This window comes from Triplophysa dalaica, chromosome 25, assembly GCF_015846415.1.
Source record: "Triplophysa dalaica isolate WHDGS20190420 chromosome 25, ASM1584641v1, whole genome shotgun sequence".
In the NCBI taxonomy this organism is placed as follows: domain Eukaryota; kingdom Metazoa; phylum Chordata; class Actinopteri; order Cypriniformes; family Nemacheilidae; genus Triplophysa; species Triplophysa dalaica.
Window position 1 is genome coordinate 11192185 of NC_079566.1, and position 26027 is coordinate 11218211.

The 26027-nt window shown below is 38.9% G+C and overlaps 1 protein-coding gene across 2 annotated transcripts in view; it reads left to right on the forward strand.

Moving 5' to 3' along the window:
* grin2da (glutamate receptor, ionotropic, N-methyl D-aspartate 2D, a) overlaps positions 1 to 25356 on the forward strand; it is a 56363-nt gene extending 31007 nt beyond the window's left edge. For both annotated transcript variants that reach the window (XM_056741415.1, XM_056741416.1), the window contains exons 5-14: positions 3847 to 3961; positions 6040 to 6245; positions 7196 to 7364; positions 7619 to 7772; positions 8161 to 8286; positions 8508 to 8737; positions 9486 to 9646; positions 12767 to 12954; positions 15892 to 16124; positions 18904 to 25356. In XM_056741415.1, coding sequence (XP_056597393.1) covers positions 3847 to 3961; positions 6040 to 6245; positions 7196 to 7364; positions 7619 to 7772; positions 8161 to 8286; positions 8508 to 8737; positions 9486 to 9646; positions 12767 to 12954; positions 15892 to 16124; positions 18904 to 21882 — 4561 coding nt within the window. In that variant the 3' untranslated portion in view covers positions 21883 to 25356. The remainder of the gene's footprint in view (positions 1 to 3846; positions 3962 to 6039; positions 6246 to 7195; positions 7365 to 7618; positions 7773 to 8160; positions 8287 to 8507; positions 8738 to 9485; positions 9647 to 12766; positions 12955 to 15891; positions 16125 to 18903) is intronic.
* The last annotated feature ends 671 nt before the right edge of the window (positions 25357 to 26027 follow it).

Sequence of the window (26027 nt, forward strand, 5' to 3'; positions counted from 1 at the left end):
AACAGTTACTTGGCTAAACTTAAATGCCACAAATTTGCACGACCCATTGAACAAATTGTTTATTTAATACAATTAGTGTACATTAAAATTCAGCAAATTGTTTATTTAAATAAAGTATTATACAATAAAATATGAATATAAATTAATATGAATATAAATTTAATTAAATGAATGAATATAATTATATTATTAGCTAATAGCCAGTCTGATCAACAAACACAGACGAGAAGTTATTGAGGATGCATCCTAGGAAACTGTCTATAGATTCATCACTTCCCTGGCTGCCAGTTGCTGCCCTCATCAAGTTTAAATCACAGACACTAGCCTTTAGAAAGGTAACAGCAAATTCACCCCTATAGCTTAACTCACTGCTCCAGGTCTACATCCCCTCCGTCCTCTTCGGTCTGAAAATAAGCATTGCCTGGTTGTTCCATCACAGCGAGGCACAAAATCGCTTCCAAAAACCTTTACTCATTCGGCTCCCCCGTGGTGGAATGAACTGCCAGCCTCCACCCGAACTGCAGCATCCTTCACAACTTTCGAAAAACAATTCAAAACATACCTGTTCCGCATTTTTTGACTAACCAATAACTGTCTACGTCTTTTGTCAAGAAAAACAAACCAAAAAAACAATCTTGTTGTGTATTCTCACTGCTGCTTACTCCAGCTGTAATCCTCCTAGTAGCATGGCCTTGTAAACTAACGGGACTGTTTAGCGTGTTGACAAAATGTTTATGTGCTCTCCTACTTGTAAGTCGCTTTGGATAAAAGTGTCTGCCAAATGAATAAATATAAATCACAGTGTTCATACAGGCAGCGTTTTGGGCACCCTCCCTTGGCTCAACAGGCGTGCTTTAATGTTCTAACCAAGATACAATTTGTTACTATCTAGCGAGCATATTGGCAAGCAGTATATTTAAATGTTTGTTTCAAATGTGCACATGATTTCCAAAATTTAGTCTATGCTTTGAAACAGCCCCTCTCTCTCCCCCAATCTCTCTCTCTGATTTGTACCCATAGGCTAGCCATACTTCCAATGTGTACAGCCATATTGAGACGCCCTCTCTTTGACACACATGCACAGCTGCATTAGAGGGCAATGCCTCCGCTTATCACCATACTAATGCTGGTTTAATGGCCACATTAAACCCCTCGAACGTTTCTGATGTTTAAACGTTCTCTCCTCCTCTCTACCCCCTCTTCCTTTCATTTCTCTCTGTCTATTTCTACATCTGCATCTCCCTGTCTATCAGTCTGCGCTAATCCACAACACATCACTTAATCCCCATATCCTCCGGCACCGTATCTCTTTCTTTTCCACCTCTTTCTCCAACCTGTCGTAGTATGTATATCTAAATTTTTCTTCTTCCTGTTGCTCGTTGTTTATATTTTGCTTTCCTAATGTCAGTACGCATCTGCTGCGTTTCCATTTCGTGTCCTGCCTATCTGTCGCGGTCTCTTCCATTGCCATGACACGGGTGACATCTGTATTCTGCTACGTGCTGCGCTTTAGGTTGTTTGTGCGCCTTACAATGTAAAGCATTAGCGGAACACATGTAATGTCAATGGCTTTGTCGCTATGACAACCTTGCAGGGGTCTGGAGCTCGAGAACGGGAAAAGTGAGAGTGCTGGTATTGCGGAGTCGAGGCTGTTAAGACGGTCACGCTTCACACCGCGCTCCAGAAATGCGTGCGAGTTAAATTAATCATGCTGTATTGGACTTTTTCATGCCCCTCTGGATGAGATACTGTGTGTGACTGATCGAAGTAACGCAAGGTTGAACTTAATGTATTAGAGTATGATTTCTGTAAGCATTGTGATAGAGTCCAGTCTTTTATGCGAAATGAACAGTGTCGTTCATAATCTGTATTTCATATTCCTCAAAGCATTAAGCTCGCTCATTGCTTAAGAAAAAGGAATTACGTTTGCCTAAGCAATACAGATCACATTCAATTAAACGGGGCATTAAACCGAGAGCCCTCAGTACCCATCATTCTCACCAACACTCTGAAATGAACATGATCTCTTATATAGAGCCTGACATAAATTATGGATCAGATATCAAATACAATTTCTCCCAAAGACAGAGGCAGCAGAACTTATGAGACAAATCTCATAAAAGTGACCTGGGCATCCCGTGAAATGATGGCCTAAAATAAAAATGAAAAACGAGTCGGTAAGAGAGTCTTTTTCTCTGGCCATTACTGCATTGACGCTGGAAAGAAAGCCGCTGACAAACGTGAGAGACGGGAGAAGCAGCTCCCACGTGCGGAGGGAGAAAGATCGTCTGTGATGTTCGAGTTTTGCATCCCTCACTTCCAGAGTTTCTGCCCTACTCTCAGTCTCCTAGTTGTCATGGTGACTAACAAGAGCATCTCCGCAGCATCCTAAGAGCTCCAAACACTGAATATTGAAAACAAGGCACCGGGCGGAATGACTGCTACGTCCTGGCTCCTATCTGGTTAAAGCGCAGACGGAGCTTTGACCGCAGTGCCTTGGGGCATGTTGTGGGTATCCTCCATCCACCCAGTTCTTCCTCCTTTGATCCTTCATTGATCAATTCCGTTGTGATGCTTATCCATTACATTATCCTCGGTTTTTGATCCATCTATCTATTTATTTTCTCTCAAATTATCTGTATTAATTCATAATTAAAATGTTTTTATTATGTTATTTTTTTATGCTGGAATCCATAGGTTTTTTTTGTGAAAAAATGTGTTACTGTGTATAATCAATGTCTCCTTTGGTTCACAACAATTAGATTATAATAATGGTTTATAGATTGAGCTATCGGGTTGGATTTCAAGAGAAATGTCATTGTTTTTCTACGCATTTAAAGATATTTGTGCCAAATAAGCTGCAATGTCATGTTTTCAAACAGAAATGGTGATTCAATATATTTAAATAAATTTAATTTTAATTTCAAATATTTTTTTATTTAATTGAATCGATTTCATAATAATAATATTAATATTTTATAATAATAAAATTAAATTGTTACTTCTATCATTATTATTAATAATATCAATAATAATCATAATCTTATTTATTTTGTATTATTATAATTATAAATATAAGAAGACTATGATAATAATAATAATTTTCTTCTTCTTTAGTAATAATAATAATAATCTTTTGTTGTTGTTATGACTAATATTCACAAACTTTGTTCATTTATTAACTCATAAACCTTGACGAGATTTCGTATCTATATGTTGATCAAGCTATTTGTTCAATTTCTCTCTGCTTATCCCTATTTTATTCATCTCATGTATTTAAACATATATGTTCATTCTTTATACCAACTTTCCTTTTGTATCCATCTATGAAACCATTCATCCTTTTGAATCCTAATTCATTCACGAAGTTCTTACAGCCACCTCATATGCAAATTTTCTCCCATTTATTTCATTTTTTTCTTTTAAGTATTCATTCGTGAAGGTCTGAAGCCATCCATCTTTTCAAATTCTCTCTTTACTTTTTCATTTATTATTGATTAATTCGTGATGGTTGTTATTGTACACTTTCCGTCCATCCCTTTGTTACTTTGTGAGCCAGTGAGCCAGTTTCAGTCCTTCTGACAATTAATAGATATATTTATTGAGATTCAGTGTCGTCATTTCTGTTGAATGTTCAACAGAAGAGGTTTACTTAAGAGTGCCTTAAGCGTTGAGCAGAAATCACACAGACGCACACACACACACACTACCCAGAGTGGAGAGGTGACTAATGGAAGGCCCATCTATCACTCTTTATCTGTCTCTGCTCGCTCTCCTTCTCTTTATCACTTTCACTCAGACTCCTCCTTTATCACCCTGCTCTTTTTTTCCCTTCTCCTGCTGCAGGTTCTTCAGTAACATAACTCTATCTGGCCGGGACTATTCCTTTAATAATGACGGTTATCTGGCAAATCCGCTCTTGGATGTTATCTCCTACACTGCAGGAAGAGGCTGGGAGGAGGTAGGGGAGGAGCCATTAGTCCGCTTAAATGTCTTTAGATATTCACACTTGTCGTTTACTTCTTTAAATGCAGCACCCAAGCGAGGTCACATTTTGCCTCGCCACTTAAATGCAATATAAATGGAATGCGAAGAATGCATTTGAAATGGAACTGTGTCACATGCTGGGGGGACTGAAGTAAATCGAAGAGTAAATATATGCTAATTTACACTGCATTTCAATACATTTTTCTCTAAGTTGCATTGATTCGTTTTTTGGAATAATGTAGAAAAGATCTTATGTAAGCCAAACAAATGTACAGTTTGAGAATTCCAAAAAGCAATCTCACTACTGTATGGTTTTAAATGATTTGTTATTTTTAGGGGTTTCATTAAAGGTTTGTTTATTAACACACAGCAAAAATACTTTTTCCAGGACAGCTTTTCTTCAGAAGTTCTGATTTAACAGTATTTCTTTACCCTACTGGAAACTCTAAAGGGATGTTTTTTATAAGTTATGTGGGTAACACTTTATAATAACTGCACGCTATGAATCATTAGTTAAGCATCAGTACATAGTTAATTAATCGTTTATGAAGCATTAGCCCCATATTAATAGACATTAGTAAGCAGTTTATAAATACAGCTATAAATGCTTTGTTCTTGATTTATAAGCCTGTATATAATATGCTTAATAATCAAATTTTCATACTTTATTAAGGATGAATTCATCATTTCTAAATTAAGGATTACATTACTTACAAACAAGTTAGTTAGGAGTTGTCACTGGTTCATGAGATCATTTAAAAAAGTGTAAGTAGATGATTAATAAACTCTCTGAATGCACATTTATACATCTTATTATTCTGACATATAGTAACAGTTACTTAATGTGTTAATAAATGCTTTTTAACACACATTCCTGCTGTAATTCATGATTAAGATAGTTATAAAACATTTACTAGTTGTCAGTTAACTATTTTTGTGAGCTCATCTAAAGTGAGTACTATGTATGCCTTGTAAAGCGTTTACAAATGAGAGTTAAAGGCTCAGTTATCTTCTAAACAGAAATAGGAAAAACACAACACAGAGGGATACAGAACATAGAAATATTTACTTCAAGATGCCAAAGAAATTAAACTGTACAGCTGTACATATTAATGAATATAAGATGATTTAATATAAAATAAAAAATAAACCTCTGCAAAATTGAAATTGTACAACCGAACGTATAAATTAACATTAAATGAATTGATATAAAATGAAAAATAAACTGTGAAGTGATATGCAACTCTCATTTGTAAATGCTTTACAAGGCATACATAGTCCTCACTTTAGATGAACTCACAAAAATAGTTCTCTAACAACTAGTAAATGTTTTATAACTACCTTAATTAATCATGAATTACAGCAGGAATGTGTGTTAAAAAAGATTTATTAACAAATTAAGTAACTGTTACTATATGTCAGAATAATAAGATGTATAAATGTGCATTCAAAGAGTTTATTTATCATTTACTTACACTTTCTAAATGATCTCATGAACCACTGACAACTCCAAACTAACTGGTTTGTAAGTAATGTAATTTTTAATTTAGAAATGATGAATTCATCCTTAATAAAGTATGAAACTTTGATTATTAAGCATATTTTATACATATACATCAAGAACAAAGCATTTATAGCTGTATTTATAAACTGCTTACGAATGTCTATTAATGTGAGGCCAATGCTTCATAAATGATTAATTAACTATGTACTGATGCTTAACTAATGATTCATAGCGTGCAGTTATTATAAAGTGTTACCGTTATGTGCATTACAATATTAAATTTTCCTGTTTTAGTGAATTTTACAAATGACTGCACAATAATGTGAAGGATTTCTTGGCAAATGTCAATTAGCAATGAGAGATTTTCGCAAGCAACATTTGGCAACATTTTGGAACTCATGCACTGTTTGACAGTTCAAATGGCAATCTAACAACCGTGCCAAAGCAATTAGAAAAACATTAGGATACTATAAAAAGCTACTTCATATCTTTTAAAGAACTTTGCATCCCTCTGAGGTCAGTTTTACATTGTCTCATCACCGCTTTAGGTAGGTTGGTGGGAGAACGGTGTGCTGCGTCTGCGATACCCACCCTGGTCCCGATACGGCCCCTTCCTCAAGCCTCTGGACGATTCGCAGCACTTGCGTGTTGTCACGCTGGAGGAGAGGCCCTTCGTTATCGTCGAACCCGCTGATCCCGGAACGGGCTCCTGCATCAGAGACTCTGTGCAGTGCCGTCTGCCGCTCAACAACAGGTCAAGGTTCAGTTTGGATTTTTCGTCTGGAAATGTTCAGCTTCCGAGGTTATCAATTTGGCAAATGTGGCAGTGAATATGCAGATGTTGCAAATTACTTTCGCGTTACACCGGGGGGCATTCATTCCCCTTCCTGTCACTAGCACTGATGGAATTTAAATAAATTAGAAATGCAAGAAGAAATGTAAATGGAGGATCAATGTTAAGTTTGCATTAGTGCACTTTACTTCATTTACTCTTTTTAAATGTTGATGAATTTCTCCTAGTCCACTTATACAGCACCTGGGTAAATCTCACAGAAATGGTCAACGATATCTCCTGGTCATATTTCAGCCCAACCGTGAAAATATTAGATTTGGTTGAATTAGGTTTTGATAAATCAGATTTTGTTAATAGAAAATAAATCATGTTAGAAACATTAACATTTTTGCATTGTGACATTTTCATGATTGTACGTGAAGAAGTTTTCCCCCAAATTCTCATGACTGTAATTCTAATGGACAAACATTTATATAATATATCAATGTATTTAAACACGGTATTTGTCATGTTTTTAATTTTTGTATTGCTTTTGATTTATGGTCATTGAAATGCATTGTCATATAGAAAATGATTCACCATTAAGATCAACTGGAGTCCCTAAATATCAATTAAGGAAACATTATGTATAAAAATCTTTATGTTCTAATAAGAGGCTTCATGTGTATTCTTTATATAACAATAAAAAAGCTTGACTTAACATGTTTTGGGTGAGATAGACCTATAAAATATAGAAGGATTCCTCTTGTATTTATCTATAAAGAATAAAAAGCTTTATTCTGCTATATGATGTTTGGTTTTTGTGCGTCTGCACAAGTGCACCAAATTCGTTCTTTTGCTTGGTTCCTTTACGTCATTTCTTTTTGTCAATGGCCTCTTTCTGTTTCTGATTCTCTTCTTTTCAATTACAGCATGGTTTCTGAGACCATTCAATCCACGAAGCACTGCTGCAAAGGCTTCTGTATTGATGTTCTCAAGCGACTGGCTAAAATAGTGGGCTTCACCTATGACCTCTATCTGGTGACCAATGGCAGGCATGGAAAGAACATAGATGGAGAGTGGAATGGGATGGTCGGAGAGGTCAGACCCTCATTTTATTGCCCAACTACTTGGTGACCTCAAATTATTTTTCAATTAAGTTCACTGTGGAAGTTTTCCCTTCGATAGTGGGGTTGGTGAGATGCCACACCCGAACTTAATGAGAAATGTATTAATCGAAAATAAAGTTGTTTCATATTGTTTTCATAACGATTATGAATTAAATTACTGTTAATATTTTTTGAGACTATAAAACTTTCCCTTATACCTAATGTTATTTACCTCTGCTCCACCAGGTGGTGTCGGGGCGGGCCGACATGGCGATCGGTTCCCTGACTATTAATGAAGAGAGGTCAGAGGTCGTGGAGTTCTCTGTTCCTTTCGTGGAGACGGGCATCAGTGTCATGGTGTCTCGTAGCAACGGCACTGTATCGCCATCTGCTTTCCTCGGTAGGAGAATAACATTTACATATTAAAACTATATACATCTAGATGTATTTGACATCCGCTCTATCCACTTTTTGAGTCTTACAGTGCATTCTGGGTACACATGATCCCTGAATATCAAATTCATGACTCAATAGTTAAAGTACAATGTACGAACAATAATTTATTTAACAATAAGATTTATAGTTACTCCTTGACAAATCAAATGGATGGGGAATTTTATAAGCGCATTTTGTAGTTATGGGAAAAAGGCAAATAAAGATGTCAATTAAAATAGGAAACTAAATCTTATCAACATCATGCAGTACTGTAAGTGGAATTAAAATAAATGTACGACTATATATGACCGCTTGTTTGGTTTGTTTTATTAACACTGCTTTCTCCGTCGTAGAGCCATACAGTCCAGCTGTGTGGGTGATGATGTTTGTCATGTGCCTGTCTGTGGTGGCTGTAACGGTCTTCATATTCGAGTTCTTCAGCCCAGTCGGATATAACCGAAGCTTACAAAGCGGCAAGAGTATGTTGGTCTATATTATCTCCAGACACTTACATGAATGCAATCAGCAATTAAGGACTTGTTTATTAAACATAAACAGATTGTTATCATCCAGGTAAACAATGCACAACGCACCTTAAGCTATGTTCCTTCTCTCGTGTGCCTCGTTGTAGTCCCCAGTCATCACTGTCTATGTCATAATAAGACATCTCAGTTTTGTCTTCCTCTGTTTTGCTCTACAGAGACAGGAGGTTCGAAGTTCACAATCGGCAAGTCTATCTGGTTGCTGTGGGCTCTGGTGTTTAATAACTCTGTTCCGGTTGAGAACCCAAGAGGCACCACCAGTAAGATTATGGTGCTGGTTTGGGCTTTCTTCGCTGTCATCTTTCTGGCCAGCTACACTGCTAACCTGGCAGCCTTCATGATTCAGGAGGAGTACATCGACACCGTATCTGGCCTCAGTGATAAGAAGGTAGACAATTAGATAATAGCTATTTGATCATTATTAGAGTTTCAGTAGTAGTTTAATACAAAGATAATGTCAGACATCATGATTATGTATTAAAATACTTGAGTTCTACATCATTTTAATTATTTTAATGACTAGCATACTGATTCTTTTGTAGATTCTTTTTTAAATAAAAGATGACATCATGTTTGAAATATCATAAAATATATCATATTATTATGTGTTTTGTTGTGTTATGACTGTGTTGTTATTGGTTCTTTGCGGAGGTCTACCGGAAGTTCAGTATGGGCCGAATGTTTATGTTGTTGCCCCTGAAACATCATCATCCATGACCATATTTATTTCCTCTTGAACCCGTAATGGCTGCTTGCAGTTATATTATTCAATTTCATTTTGTTGATAATAAAATTTTCCAGTTCCGTTATTTCATAATTGAGCTGAGGGTTCAAACGCTTTGCTTAAGCTTAAATAAATAATTTCTAACAATAAACATAATCATATTCTGCAATCACAGCATGTACGCCTCATTTGAATTTGATCAGGGGACAGTCTAGGCCAAATTATGCAAATTAATCATTGGTCTACAATCATAAAACAATGATTCAATTTTCGTTTGTTTTACTTTGTTTTCTCCCTTTGGGTTTGCCGTCATAGGTAGCCAAATGAATAATTAAATGGATTTCAATGGCCTACACAATTTTTCAGAAAACTAATGAAGTATCTCCCACCGTTGCTTCTCTGTTGTCTTTAGTTCCAGCATCCCACAGACCAGTATCCTCCCTTACGCTTCGGCACCGTCCCAAACGGGAGCACGGAGGAGAACATACGAAGCAACTATCCCAACATGCATCAATACATGGTGCGAAACAACCAGAGAGGGGTGGAAGAGGCCATCGACAATCTCAAGACCGGGTGAGTACATGAGGACAATACAGAAGGCTCATTTTAGCACACCTGTGACATTCCGTCAATTCTATGTAAAGTTTCTTGGCAGAAGATACTTGGTTGTCAAGATTATTATCCTCAGTAGTAAATGTAAATTATGTATGAACATTGGCAGATTTAATATTGCTGTTGTCATAATAATTCACGTACAGTAAGTGTTCATTTATTAATCTGGGACCAGACCTATTAATGGACAACCTTATTGTACTCCCAATGGGAAAATCCCAAAATGCTGTTGGTGCTAGAACTAGTCTGAGAACGAACTTTTCTAAGCTATTTTTCATTTACTTTTAGCCAACTGGTTTCCGGGTCATTTTGAGCAAATGTGTGAAGAATAAAGTTCACACAGGTGTGCAAGCAGAGGAGCCACCAGCTGAGCTTTTTTTTTTTTTAAATGAAGAACAGAGGAGAGTTGTCCTAATTTAGCTGTTTGGCTTCATTTTCAAAAATACTTGCATTGTTAATAATTCGAAATCAAGCAAACTGTGAAATGTTCTGCATAACAACATCAAAGTGTTTGTGTCATGTTTCTTTGAAGTTTTTACGTGTCCAGTTCAGCAAATGAAAAAGCTCTCTTAAAATAAAGCCCTCAAACCCGAGCTTCAATGCCGGGCCCAAATCAGACCACGGATGTGTTACGTCCCGACGAATCAAGATGTTCTTTTAGGCAGTGGGGAAAACAGATGTGCGCGCAAGTAATTGACGGATGTGGATGGCATGATGGATCACAACAGAGGCGTTGATTATTTTCTTGGCTGTCGCTTTTCGTCTCGTTTTTGAAGATGGGTGTGAAGATTGACTTTCATCTCTGGTGCAATGTCACTAAAAGGACCAAACATACTGCAGGGATTTCTGCTTTCATGCCACATGGATTCCCTGTTACTGGAGTTGCACATTTATAGATGAAATTACTGTTTACAAACTTAAGGCTCGTGATTCCAAACCTGTGCGACCTTTTTGTCTGAAGAACACAAAAGAAGATATTTTGAAGAACATTGGACCTAACATTGACTTACATGCGTAGTGAAAGAAAACCGGAGACATTTCTCATAATATCTTGTTTTGTGTTTCACAGAAGACTGACATAAGGGAGAATAAATGATGACAAAAAATTTATTTTTTGGTGAACTATCCCTTTAAGCTCTCTTTACAAAAGAACAAGAGCTTCTGTTTAGGATGGTCTCATGATTTGGCATAAATGATGCACCTTTACTGGTTCCTGTAATCATGATCATTAAAGTTTCATCACATAAAGTTTCCAAAAGCTTTGCTAAACTCTGTTTTATGGTTACACAAGAAGCATGTGATTTCTTTTCTTACAATTTTTCATCTGGTAGCGTTTAATCACCGAAAGGAGCAATTCTACACTTGTGTATTATTCATTCGCTGCTCTGCGTCGTACGTCTCGGTTATAGTTTCAGAATTGTTGAATAGCAATTTGGTATCATTAAAACGGCCTCACTGCTCCTGGATCAGCATCCAAACGGTTTGTGTGCACAAGAGTGTGTGTCTACAGCTGTGTGTCTTGAGCTTTACTATCAAAAGCTCAAGTCACTGCATTATGCACAGAACGTGCATGAATATGCATCGCTCCAAGATTATTCTTGAAAAAGGTTATGCTTGCCGGCTAGAATGTAGAATCACAAAATTCAGTCTTTGCAATGTCTTATGAGGATTTTGTTTGCCATTCATACGCGTTTGGTTTGTGTATTAGTCGCAATCTTCCGTTTGCAGTTTGCGAGACTTGCATTTCAAGCTGTGGAATATAACACAGGCCCGTCTGCCTTTTAATCAACAAGGCAGGTTTTAAACCCACCGTTACTTGATTTTCAAAGGCGCCTTTGCGGCCATTCCTGTTGGTTTTTGCCTCACTATTCAGTGTCACACCGTGGGATAGTATCCTGCGCTATCAAATGCCTGTCTTTGTGTGTTCTGTTCTCTCGATTTAACCCTCTGAGAAGTGTGACTCATTTCCCCCCGAGGGTTTTTTTGGTGGATATAACACTTCTTACAAAACCTGCCAGCTTGCATGCTAATGTTGTTCTCGGTGGTCTTGGAGGGTCGAGTGGAGCTTGTTAATAACCCCAAGGTGTGCTTAGCAAGATAGTCAAACGAAAGTAGTCAAACGAAAAAGTCCCTAATAAGCTGTCAGTGCCAGTTTGGCCTGAACAAGTGTTGTCATGTCACAAGGTGAGGAAAAATATGATCAAAGATAAGAGAAGTATTGATGCACATACTGAGAGGCTGTACTCGGCCGGCGGTTCACCTTGACTTCTGAGAGAATCATTTACTTTTCTGTTATTTATGTCAAATGATGCATCTGCTCAGTCAAGCATGTTATGAATATGCAGTGATAGGATTAAACTGGATTTTTACCTTTGAGAGTGTAATATTAATGTAGTTTTAAAGATTCATGATACCCAACATCAGACCTTTGACTGTCACTCACTAACTCATTTTCATCCTGGGGTGTATGTTCATTTTCTGGATAGTTCGCCCAGAAATAAAAAAATCTGTCATTTACTCACCTTCTTGTCATTCCGAACCTGTATGAAGATCTTTTTAAGAATGTTGATCAACCCATTGACTTGCATTGGTTTTGTCTCCATACAATTGAAGTGAACAGATACCAGTATTGTTTGGTTACCAACATTCTTTAAAATATTTTCTTTTGTGTTCTTCAGAAAAAAGGAAGTCATACAGGTTTGGAATGACAAGAAGGGGAGATAATGATGACAGAATTAAAATTTTGGGGTAAACTGTCCCTTTAATATGGATATTGCAGGAAACCTGAAGATATGCGATCTAGTTTCACCTATTTTTCTACCAATTTCAGATGCCTCTGTTCAAATTAGCCCTCCTATTATACGCCGCTCATTTCACCGAAGTAGGCAGCCAGACAATACAAGTGTTCTCTGCGTTCTGCAATGTGCTTGCGCGCATATATTATCACATTTATTGCACGGAAACTAAACGTGTCCCAGAAAACTCCAGAGTATTTAATTATCCGCCTGCAAATAAAGCAGTATGCCTGCATGAAGTGGCTGTTAACCTTGAATAATTTCCATCCTGTTTGTCTCTACCCAGAAAACTGGATGCCTTCATATATGATGCAGCTGTCTTAAACTACATGGCCCGTAAGGACGAGGGTTGCAAAGTGATGACCATCGGCTCTGGGAAAGTGTTTGCCACAACAGGATATGGCATTGCATTACACAAGAATTCCCGCTGGAAACGACCAGTGGACCTCGCCCTGCTGCAGCTGGTTGGAGACGGTGAGAGATCTCCTGTCTGTTGTGTGTTTGGAACACACAGTACAACCATTTAATGGTCTTATCAGGCCAATTAGACACAGGTGTTACAATTGAGGATGTAAAAACCTTCAGTGTGTTGTTTTTTTGCTAATGGGGAGCTTGTGTGAAAGTCGAGAAGTCTGAAAAGTTTAATGGAGTGTGTGATGGAGTAGTTGGATGTGTGAATGTCATTAAATGGAAAAGTGGGACACTTAAAAAACACAGCCCAGTGTATGCAAGAGACAGGGCACTTATAAATATATGATGAGGATAAAAAGGGAAACTAAATAGTCACAGTTTACAGAGTCTGCCACCTTTTTTAAGGGCACCACAGAGCTCAATATGGTGATACCTTTCAATTCAGACAAATTAGAAAGAAATACACATTTTTGAAGATAGTACAGATTGTTCTGCTTAGCAACCTTTGCCATGTTACGGCTATGATGTAAATAACTGCCCAGAGGCATTGCAAACATGGCCTCCGAGTGGCACAACTTCTGTAAACAGACTGGTTTAATGTAGCACAAAATGTCTTGTCCTCAACTAGACACAAAGATGTGTTCAGGTAAGGACAGCTTGTGTTGTTTTTGACACAGCAGTTATTAGAGTGTAGTTGTGAAATCAAAAGCATTATCTCCAAGGCCATGCAAACCCAGAGCAGAGTCTGAAAAGCACAATGCTGACGCTCAAGCATTGGTGGAATGCAAGACTTTTAATTACCTCATGTCTGAGTCTCCGATGAGACAATAAAGAAAAAAAAACATAACATGAAAAAAATAATGATTGAACATAAATGTATCAACATGGAACACACTGAAAAAATAATTTAATCAGCATTTCTAGATGTATTGTGGAATTTCAACAAAATCAAACCTCAGGAGTGACAAAAGTGTCCAACAGCAATGACAAGACACATGAAACCGGTGATAAAAATCACAGTTATCACATAAAACATTTTCTATTTTCCTAAATACGTGTACAAATATTACTGTTGTATTGCTTAAAAGTGAATATGTACTTGTTTCTTGGCAGTATTTGAGTTCTGAAAAAATACAGATCATATTTTCTGTTATTTTCACCGGTTTCTCCAGTTTTGATTTTCTGCAAATACAAACAATGTTTTTCTTTAAAATTTGGGTTTTAGTTCACAGAATGAAACAAAAATGACCATTTTGCCTAAACACGTTACATTTACATTACATTTAGTCATTTAGCAGATGCTTTTATCCAAAGCGAGTTACAAATGAGGTAAACAATAGAAGCAACTGGGCAACATAAAGCAACATAAGGACAACCAAAAAGCATAAGTGCAGTAAAACATGCCTATATATAATAATTACAGGAAAACTGAAAATAATTTTGAAATCTCTTCATTTTTCCACTGCTGTATACAGTATATTTAGAGCACTTTATTTACTGAATGTCTTCAACGATTATACCAAAAATATAGCTGAAAAATGTTGCCTATAGCTGAGAAACATTATAAAGGTATGAAGATGTTAATATATGTAAAACAAAGGTTCAGGTACCAATTGTCTAGCTGACTGTGAAACCAGGTTTTATAAGCAAACAAAAGTACAAAACTAATCATATCAACAATTCATTTTTTTGTTGTTGTCTAAAACATAATTTTTCCCCTGTTTTTGTAAAGAAAAAATAATTTCTCTATAACTGGTGGGGGATAGTGGGTGGTGGTGTCTGTCCTGGTCTTCGTCTATAGGGTTATAATGTTTTTTACTTTGATGCTGTTTGTTCAATTGTGTGTTTTCAGCCTAAAAGCCAAACGCTTTATTGTGTTTTATTGAGCCTTGGGATTTTAAATTTCGTACTCCTATGTCTAGGATGATGTCTCTTTGATTACGGGGGCATTTGCTGAAAAAATCTCTGTCTTACACATTCATATGCTTTTATTGTTATGTGCTGTTGTTTTCTACATTTTGATGAGGAAACTAGAGAGCTATTTCATCACGATTAAATACTAAATAAGAGAGTGAGCTGGGAGAGTCTTGTTGAAATGTGATACATGAAATTAGAAAAAGTGTCACAGCAAATGAACACAATAATGAATAGCCAAAGGGTCACTTCAATAAACGCCACAGTAGTCAAACAGACCTGAATTATAATTTTGTTGTGTATTTAGATTAAAATTCTCATCAAGCTTGATTTTGCCTCTTTAAATAAATGTGATGAAACATTAAAATTTCAGTATCCGTAATTAAATTCTCCATTATCAAAGCTATTACCTAAGACGTAGTTCAAGGCCATTTTGTTATAAATTGAAACACATATAATTAACTCGGGAGTCTATCCAGTCATGTTTGTATGCTTGGTTTCCTATGAAATAGGGATTTAGACCAGGCTCTCTGGAGTACATGTCAATATTAAGCCTACATCTCGTCGTTGTCTCGCCCATGTCATGCCTGTATTTTTTCCATGATGACATTCTCACTCTGATAAATGCATTAATGGGTATTGTTGTGAGCTAGACCCATCAGTCTAGAGCTTTCATCTCCAAACTACTCTGAGCCTGTCTTCTCACAAGAGCCTTAAAACCAGGCCATTTTAGACCTCCATTAAAGCCGTTATTATCCTTCTCAGTGTTTCGTTCTCTACCTCTCTCTTTCCTCTGCCTTTCATGATTCTTTCCCTTTACTCTGTTTTTGTTCTTTTCCATTTTCACCTTTATGTGAACACGGTCTAACAATAAGCAAAGCTAAACCAAGATCTCTGCTGTCTGGAGCTGAATTAAAGACTCCCTTTTGGCAACAACAGTTTTGAATCCTGTTCTCTTCACCTGCTTTTCATTTTCTTCTTTTTGTACCTCTCTCTATCTTCTGTCCATCTCAGTGTCTTGTCCCCAGTTTGTAGACCTGCTTATCTTTCATGCTTCTTATCTTGTCACCTTTTCTTTTATTTCAGATGAGATCGACATGCTCGAACGGCTTTGGCTTTCTGGAATCTGCCATAATGATAAAATTGAGGTCATGAGTTCCAAGCTGGACATAGACAACATGGCTGGCGTCTTCTATATGCTTCTGGTGGCAATGGGCCTAAGTTTGCTGGTGTTTGCATGGGAGCATCTTGTCTACTGGAAGCTCAGACACTGTTTGGGTCGTTCTGGAGGATTAGACTTCCTGCTTGCTTTAAGTCGGGTGAGTTGAATAAACATGTTAAATCCATTTAAAAGACAATCAATCAAAAGTAATTACTATACGTGTGGATGTGGTTGTATACAAAGCAGCTCTTTGTATGTCTGACACCAAAAAAATCTATAATATGACGACTTTTGTCACACATACATACAGTTCATAATTGTACATGATTAAAGATATTTTTCCTGTCTTGCTTTTCTTTACATTACCATTTCTAGTGATCTTTCACTTCCTAAGCTTTAATTATAATTAATATCACCATACAAAGAATGCAAATGACCTTTGTTAAGCTTCCTTTTCTGTGTTTAAGTTATTAATATATTATCCACAAAGAATTTCTTCCTCCATTTACTGCGATGTGCATGCTCTGTTAGGTGTGTGCGCATGTACACATGGGGGTACGTGCCTGAGAATGCTTGCTCTGTGACTCCTATTAGTCGCAATTATCTCACAATGCTTTGATCGGCTTTTTGAAATGACACAGAACGAAATGTTAATGGCGTTAAACATTTAATCGCATAAAGGAACCTGTCTTTCTGATATATAATTTATAGAACTGTCAATATAAGGAAGAGATTTCATTGTTATAAACTATACAATGAAAATGATGATGCTTTAAACAGGGCTTGACATTAAGCATTGTCATGTGGTTGTCCTTTGGAAAAATACGCAGACAAATCCTGGATCACCAGTCCGATTTTTTTTCGTAGCACTGTTATGATTTGTTTTTTTCAAGTTACTTGTCCATGTAAAATTCTATCTCACTTGCCCATTCAAAATATTCACTTGTCCTGGACAAGCGTTAATGTCCAGCCCTGCTTTAAAGCCTGACTCATGCTCATATTATACAGTGCATCTGGAAAGTATTCACAACGTTTCACTTTTTCCACATTTTGTGATGTTACAGCCTTATTCCAAAACGGATTAATTTCATTATTTTCCTCAAAATTCTACAAACAATACCCCATAATGACAACGTGAAAGAAATTTGTTTGAAATCTTTTTAAATGTATTAAAGATAAAAAAAGAAAAAAGAAAATGAAGAAAGTAGCCACTCCTTTGTTATCTTGGCTGTGTGCTAAGGGTCATGTCCTGTTGGAAGATGAACCTTCGCCCAAGTCTGAGGTCCAGAGCACTCTGGAGCAGATTTTCATCGAGGATATCTCTGTACAATGATGCATTTATCTTTCCCTCGATCCCTACTAGTCTCCCAGTTCCTGCCACCACTATGCTTCACTGTAGGGATGGTATTGGCCAGGTGATGAGCAGTGTATGTTTGCTTAATCAGATCAGAGAATTTTGTTTCTCATGGTCTGAGAATCCTTCATGTGGCTTTTGGCAAACTCCAGGCGGGCTGTCATGTGCCTTTGACTCAGGAGTGGCTTCTGTCTGGCCACTCTGCCATACAGGCCTGATTGGTGGAGTGCTGTAGAGATGGTTGTTCTTCTGGAAGGTTCTCCTCTCTCCACAGAGACATGCTGGAGCTCTGTCAGAGTGAACATCGGGTTTTTGGTCACCTCCCTGACTAAGGCCCTTCTCCCATGATCGCTCAGTTTGTATGGGTGGGCAGCCCTGGGAAGAGTCCTGGTGGTTCCAAACTTCTTCCATTTACTTTGCTCATTTGGAGCTTACATGCTGTAGAAATGTTTCCGTACCCTTCCCAGGATCTGTTCCTCGACACAATACTGTCTTGGCTTGGTTTGTGCTCTGACATGCTCTGTTAACTGTGGGACCTTATGTAGACTTTCCAAATCATGTCCAATCAACTAAATTTACCACAGGTGGACTCCAATCAAGTTGTCTCAAGGAAGATCATTGGAAACAGGATGCACCTGAGCTCAATTTTGAGTGTCATGGCAAAGGCTGTGAATACTTATGTATATGTGCTTTTTTGTTATTTATTTTTAATAAATAAAATATGCAAAGATTTTAAACAAACTTCTTTAACGTTGTCTTTATGGGGTATTGTTTGTAGAATTTTGAGGAAAATTATGAATTGAATCCATTTTGGAATAAGGCTGTAACATAACAAAATGTGGAAAAAGTGAAGCGCTGTGAATACTTTCCGGATGCACTGTACATCAATCCCTTTAAAGTCAAATCAGTAAAGCAAGATATAAAAATGAAACGGAGAATAATTGTAATTGTTCCAAATGATTTGCAAGTAAAATGTAAGATTACACTTTTCACCACTTTTTTTAGCTGCTAGTTTGAGAACAAAGACCGAAACAAGATAATCTGTAGCAATCAGGCGATAAATTCATAGAATGGGACTCTGTGGCACACTCTTATATTCCTGTATTTTCTCAGAAGTGATAGCACATTACCACTGAACACACAGAGTGATTTTACGAAAGCCCCCTTTCTAATGGTAATGGATAACAGCGACAGCAGATGACAGAAGATGCATCATTTATTAATTCTGTATTACCACTATCTGTCTTTGCCAAGAGTGTGAAAGGAATGACTATAAATGTAAATCCTCTCTGCAAGCAAACACTTTTTAAGAGGGAATTGCAAGGCTGTTAAATGTGCTGGGACAGTCAAATAGTGAGGTCATCATTACCATTACCTCAGAGTAAGGTTAGCTAAGCATACAGTGTGTACTCGTGCATCATCAAAGCACAGAGAGCTTTATGATTTCATTATTATGTTAATGTTTCAAGTCTTTACCAAAACATTTTTCAAGCGTCTAAATCTGTCACCAAGGGGAACATTATAATAGCCTCTGCCTCAGAACTGTTTGCTAAATAAATTGTTTGCTTGTTATTTCTTACAGGGAATGTACAGCTGCTGCAATTTCGAGGATGAAACAGCTCCTGGAGGTTCCCAAAGCACACTTCCTCAATATCATGTCTCTACAGTTCCTCCTCCTCCCCCGCCTTATGTGATATCTATGGCTCTGGCCAATCCCCCCATCACGATGGCACAACAACAGCAAAAACAACACTACCAACAGCTGCCAGTGTACAGCGCCCTCCTTCCTGGCTCACCCCCATCCGGTGGTCATTCAGGCATGGCTCTAGGGCCATCAAACAGCCCCATTCTTGGAGCACCGATGCCATGCTCAACATTCCTACCGCGACATGATCGCAGATTAGCTGTGGTGGATCGATGGACACGTCCAAAGGTGGGCCCTGAAAAATCCAGTGGAGTCAACAGTGGGATTAAAGACTTTGCACAATTCCAGGGTATGCCCCCTCACTGGGGCACAGGAGTAGGTGTAGGTGAGGATGAGTACAAGAGATACTATGGTCCAATTGATCCAGAGGGTTTAGGGGTCTCTGCAGACCTACAAAATACAGGTACTCAAACTCCTAAAACAAAACATCGAGTGCAAAAATCCTCTGTAAACCCAAGGTTAGCCTCTAAAGGTCAAGCTTCTGGACACTTACCCATTAACCCTGCTTTACAACATCCCTCTTCACCTCAACAATCCATATGGAGGAGAAGCAGCTTCTCAAAACGAAAGGGCTCGGGGGTCCCACTATATGAAAATATCCTTCCCCTTGGGAGGAGAGGTGGTGTCAAGCATGGAATGAGGGATGAAGGTGGCAGAAGGGGACGTCTCCCTCCTCCCCTTCCTCTACCAATACCTGTACCCCTGACTTCCCCGACCCACACTCCCCCATCACCTTCTCCATCTATATGCTACACAACCTCATCCTCCAGCAGTTCCAGCACCTCCAGCTCATCCTCTTCCTCAGAATCAGTCTCCCGATCCAATTCTCCCTCCTCTTTTTTATCTTGTACATCATCACAGAGTTTCAGGTACCGGGCAGATGTGTATGAGGACTACGATACAGATGAGCTTACAGAAGAGTCAAGCCTGCTTTTGGGGAGGAGAAAAAGTCGTTCACGTATGTCCTCTCGATCGCTGCCCAGCAGTCCTCCCCCGCCACCCATTCCACCCCGTAAACCTTGCCCACAGAGGGGTCAGATGCGAGAAAGGGCGGGTAGTCAGCTCGCCCAACTTCAAGAATGGTGGGCATCTTGGGGAGAGAAAGAAAAGAGAAGGGCAGCTGGATTAAAAGAAGGCAAGGAAGGGAAACGACATCACAAGGAGAGGGAAAGAGAGAGGAAAAGGAGAAAGAAAGGTAGAAAGAAAAAGAAGAGAGAAGAGCGTGAGAGAGAAAGGGAGCGTAAAAGACGCAAGGTGAAAAAGAAAAAGAAAAAAGAGGAGAAAACCAAAAGAAGGGAAAGGGAAAAGCGGTCTGAACAAGAAGAGGGAGACCTTGACAGGAAAGAAGTTTTTGAAAAAGTTGTAGGACAGGAATACACTTCGTATCCTGCCCTGAGGCGAAGCTCTTTTCGAAAAAAGAGCGAAAGCTCAACAAGGAGTTACGAGTGGGATATTAGCAGAGATGGAGCAAAGAGAGACAAGGATGATCAAGGAGCTGACGATGAAGATGGAAGCAGAGGTAAAGAAAGCCATCACAGAAGCCCTAAATCACATCGCCACTCCAGGCCAAGGTCTAACAACAAACATTGTTCCACCTCAAACAAACCTTCCTCAACTGTCAAATTTTGGGCTAGTGGGAATCCAAGTTCAGAATCAACTTTTGTACCCCTGCTTCCACTTTCTAAAAGACGAAAATCTGTAGGTGCTGAGAGAGATGAACGTGTAAGAGGTGGGGAGAGTCGACCTCTTCTGGGAAATGATGGGAGAATTAAAGCTCGTTCAAGAGAAGGCCTGTCATTTCACGAATGGAATTCTGAGGAGGAAGACGAGGAGTCTGAGGTGGAAAGGTGTAGACAGGAAGAACAGGGGAGACGAAAAGAAAGTAGAGGAATGGACACCGAGTCAGACAGGGATAGAGAAAAAACTGTTGAGATCTATACGGATGACGAGGGTTCCTCGGGAGAGTTTGGTAAGTTTGAGAGATATTGGGAGGGTCATGAAGGAAGGGCAGTTGGAGGCATTGGTGGAGGAGGATGGTTTTTTGGCACCTACCCTGCCAGAGAGAGAGGAGGCAGTATAAACAGTAGAGATGACTCGTTATTGCCATGGGGTGGTGGGGAAAGCAGCTTGGGGTTTGGGACAGGGACAGGATGGGGATCTGGAGGCTTAGGATCAAACCAGTGGCCTCCGGCTCCATTAACTCCCCCACCCCCACGAAGATATTGGTCTGTAGACAAGTTACCGCTAAAGACTGAAAAGAAGTCTAAAAGCAGATCCCAAGAAAAGACTCGTGGCCCCACATCTTGTTCCTGCCAGTCGCCCCACCACTCTGCATGCTCTCACTCCAAATGGAAACGAGTGACTTCTCGGAGTCAAGAGGAGCTGCTTCCCCACTGCCACAGTTTTACCAGTAGTGTGAGGCCCAAACGGCAATCATCCAAGCCAGACCGGGCTTCAGGCCAAGGAAAATCTGGAAGCCAGTCCAACCTCAATGCACAAAGGCCGCAGCGTTCAGACCGGTCTCGACAACCGGTGTCTCCTCCTCAGAGTCTACCGCCATCTTTGCCCTCTCCCATGGTCCCTGCACTCCCAGCGCCTCCATCTTCCTCTCATCATAAACACATTCCTCCTCCTACCTCCTCCTCCTCAGTTTCCTCCCCTTCGGTTGTTTCATCTACTCCTGGTGCCCCACAGCCCTCTTCTCTGTCCTCCTCTAGCGCCAAGCTCCAATACCAGAAACTGCGATCTGTTCCCCTACCCCAAAGGTATCAGTCCCCACATCTCCCCCTCAAAACCAAGAGTCTTTGCTCTCGTCGGGGCTCTGCTCAATTCTCCAGTGTGGAGAGCGAGGTCTGAGAAACATAATTCAACGAGGAACATCAGCAAGCAGACCAGAAGGGCATTCGAATCACCCGCTCACGCTACAAACTGTTAACTTCTCATAACAGTTGGGTTGTTTTAGCTGGCACCATCTTGCACAAAGCTATAATGCTCCTCGGAGACAAACCTGGATTGGAAGGTCACTTCAATTGTAGCCCTGTCTCCTTACTTGTGTAAGAATGGTACTGCCATGCTGACAAATTTCGTTGGTGTAAGCGAGGCTGATCATATGGCTTTTTCTCTTACTTCTTGGGGGTAAATGTGATTGTTTTTTGGGGAGTGTTTTCAGTGCGGTGGCTCAGGATCTCAATCTCAAGGCGAGATTCAGAGGTCAAAATACAAACCCAGATGCCCTACGCCATCTTTTTTGCTCTCAGTGTTGACATAACTGTTGTGTATATTTGTTCAATATCTCAAGGGAAGCGTTCACAAAGGAAAGTAGCAATCCATTTTTTTCTTGACCTCTATCTCCATTGACAAAACTAACACTTTGCATTCTGTGTTGTTGTTGTCAGTGTTCGTATTCCTAGAAACAGGGTAAGTTAGCCATGACTGATCACATAATGGCTCACTGAAGCTGAATGCCAAACCTAAGAGAGCCGATGTACACTGAAGTCATTACACAGGTCCTCATGTTTCATTCCCCTCCCTTGAGCAATACATAATTAACTACAGACAACATTCAATACATATATTTTATATTTGAAAGTTATTTTATTATATATATATATAACATGTTTTGTGAGCTTGTTCAAAGCAATTGTGTTTAGTTATCACAGATATAAGCACTTTGCTGTTTTACAGTAGGGCACATCTTTCAACTACCTACAATCGGTGGCAGCCCTTCCCCTCTCGACTGAATGTAAATGTTGCCATGACAACACAGTGTGCTGCAACCAAGAAGACACTTTTTAAGATCGTAGCTTTCTCGGGAGACACCTTTTGGGTCTGAGCCAGTTAGGGGAAGTTTGGAACGCCGGTGTTTGAAGAGCAAGACAGGGCTAGCCATACTGCAACACTGTACTCGCTAACAACGACGTCAGCGAGTGACGAAAGTCAAGTCATTGATCAGAGAGCGACAAACGAAGGAGAGCACTGTTTACAGTTTAACACTGTGTTTTTACACCTTTTTTTACAAGCTGCTCGGTTCTCTCATTTATCAGGCTCCAACATCATACTTGCTTAGCAAGTTTGCTTAAGCTGTGTAAGTAGCAGCGAGAGAAAAAAACGAGAGCAAAGCAGATTTATGCTTTTGTCCTAGACATGTCAATTCGTTTAAAAAGGGCAAGATTTTCTGTTAATTGTGAGGAAAAGACTGATAACCAGAAGTCGGGTTGTTTGATTTTGCTTTCATCATTAGCCAGAAGCTAGCATTTTTGAAGTGAGCGCTATAATTGACTGTGAATATTGCTAAGGGCAGATGCGTGTTGGCGGCAGGTCTGAGTCAACTATGTTTTAATTATTTGTGTTGTGTTAAAAATTGAAACACACGTGGCCTCTCTGTGTTCGCTGTCTTTCTGTGTTTCTTTGGATTGATTGCTGGAGTTTGTAATTATGTTGGCTTGACACAGCCGACACGCTGTATTATACTTCAACTTGGGTTAGGGGTCCAACTCCTAACACTCAAGCTACCAAAGCCACAAAATAGGGCCTTCCGATTTACTATTTCAAATTCATATTGTCCCCTTGCAAAAAGTCTATTTCAGTGTGTTAACTCCATCGTATAGAGTGATATGTACCATTACCTTACAAATGACAGCAGGCCTAAACATTTTTTAAATGAGAAAGCTTTTTAACTTTCAAATGCTTTGTCAAGCCAGCATATAATTCCTCATGATAAAGTTTGTTTTCTTTATACATTGTATATTGTTACTAATCTACGACTGTATGTGTTTATTCCTTTGTGCATATTTGACACAGAACTACGCACAGTCCAACTTGCCAATTGTTTTTTGTGTGCTTGTAACTGCATCTGAGCCATATTACGCTTGTTTGTGTATGCTGAGCTTTTTAAAAGTAGTACTAATCAATTGGGGTATATTTTGTTGTCGATGGGCTAAACTGTAATGTCAAGCGACTATAGAGTAACGTGTGCGAGAAACATAATCAGTGATTTTTGTTGGTTTGAAAAAATCGGGAGGGCAGTAACACAATTCTGGAATCACAACTGCCTCGCTTTCACGGATTTCAAAGTAGTTTATCTTGACATTGACATTTAGAATATTTGGCAGCTTATATATGTATATCCTTTGACTCCGACTTTGTTGTGTAATACTTGTCTGGATTACTTTATATATAGATGTACCTCATGTATGTGTTTGTGAAGTTTAGATAGCAATAGAGAAATAGCTGTTCAGCAAAGCAGTATAGCCGAGACAAAAACATTGTTTTCAAACATTTCTTTAGGCAGACTCGATAATTAAGATGTGTTTCATGTGTTACCTGCGTAAAACTAATTTTCAATTCCCTTTCCATTCCATTGCGCGCATAAATTCAACAGACAGGTTTGATCAAATGTTTGGGCTTAACCAGCAAGGACCTTAAGATAATGTTTTTTTTCTTTCGTTTTCAAATTGAATGAAATATCAGGCATATTGCACAACGTTTAGTAGGAAAAACGCCACCAAGAATCTTGAAAAGGCCTTTCTCTAGACATGTGTCTTGTTGTGTTGATTGTGTCTTTGACAGTAAATGTTTTTGTTTGTTTGTTTATTTGTTATTAAGGATAAGTCCGTTATGGAAGCAGCCGCCTATAAATATATACATATAGAAAATTATATATTTCAACAAATAACGTTAATATATATCTATATATGTAATGTTTCTCTACTAAATTTTTCTCTTTGAATTAGTCTTCTTTTGTCTCTTTGTCCTCTCTCGACTCATAACAGCCGACATCAGAGACCAGTCTCCAACTGTGTTTTAATGAATGACATGGCCACCCATCGACCTCGATGAATTTATGTTGCAAATAACCAACGCTGTGACTGAGGTGTGTATGTGTCACCATCTCAGTTTCGGGACGTTGAGATACGACTTTTAAAGATAAGCTTGCAAAACAGCTGTAGGCTCCTCACTGTGAGCGTCCATCTTGCAGTAGCAAGTAGATCTTAAGCAGACAGCCTCTCTTCTGATGCGCGGATCGACCCCGTAGCATCCGAAGCTTTGCTGTCTGCGGGAGTCCGTCCATATGTGTCACGCGACTTGGATAACGGTGTATGTGCGCTCTGTTTGTGCCGAACCGCAATGTTATGCTGACAACACATTCGAACACATGCGATGCTGCTCTGTAATACTTTATTATAATGTAGCTGAGCAGAGCCAGTTATGTTTTACGCCACTCTGTGCCAGGATGGTAGTGCCCCCCGGTACCACTGTGTTAGGTTCTTGTGCCATACTCCTCTAAGTAGGGGAGACTCACGGGGGGGCCACTCGCTGGGCTGTTCGAACGTGGGAGACTAATACTATGCTGTGCTGCGAGCAGAACAGAATAAAAGACTTTTAATACAACTCACTGTTTGGGCTTTTTCATTTTTTTGGTACGTGTTGAACAATTCATTTTTGTGCTTGGCAGCAAATCTGTGAAGTATGCGTGAGCCTGTTTCTGTTAAGAGTTGATAAGTTTAAAAAGCCTTTTGAAATCATTGGTGATTACCTTTAGATCTGTTGCATTCATTTAAATCATCTTAAATGGGTTTTATTAGCCTTTGGAGAGAACTTGCATTGCATGGATTTGGATCTATTGCACTGTGACATTTTCCTTCCATAATTTTTAAGCACAATGAAACACAATGAAAAAAAATCAATTTTGTATTTTCAAATGCTTTCACATTATTGCAACTCATTAAAGGGGAGCATTTCAACTGGTTTATGTTAAACCAGTTGTCTTTAAACTCAGTTTGTTTGTACTCAAAATTTGAAGGCAGCATTTTTTTCTGGGAAATAATAGCAAAAAAGAACCTGTTGTCTCAGTTGCTCCTCCTAGACGGCAGTGAGATTAAATAAGGAATGAACGGAGACTCGCTTTAGTCTCCAGCTGATAATATCACACGAGATTCCTCTAGGGAAGCTCCTTTAAAGTTTCTGTAGAGATTTGCACAAAGTCTTCTAGATGTGCAATG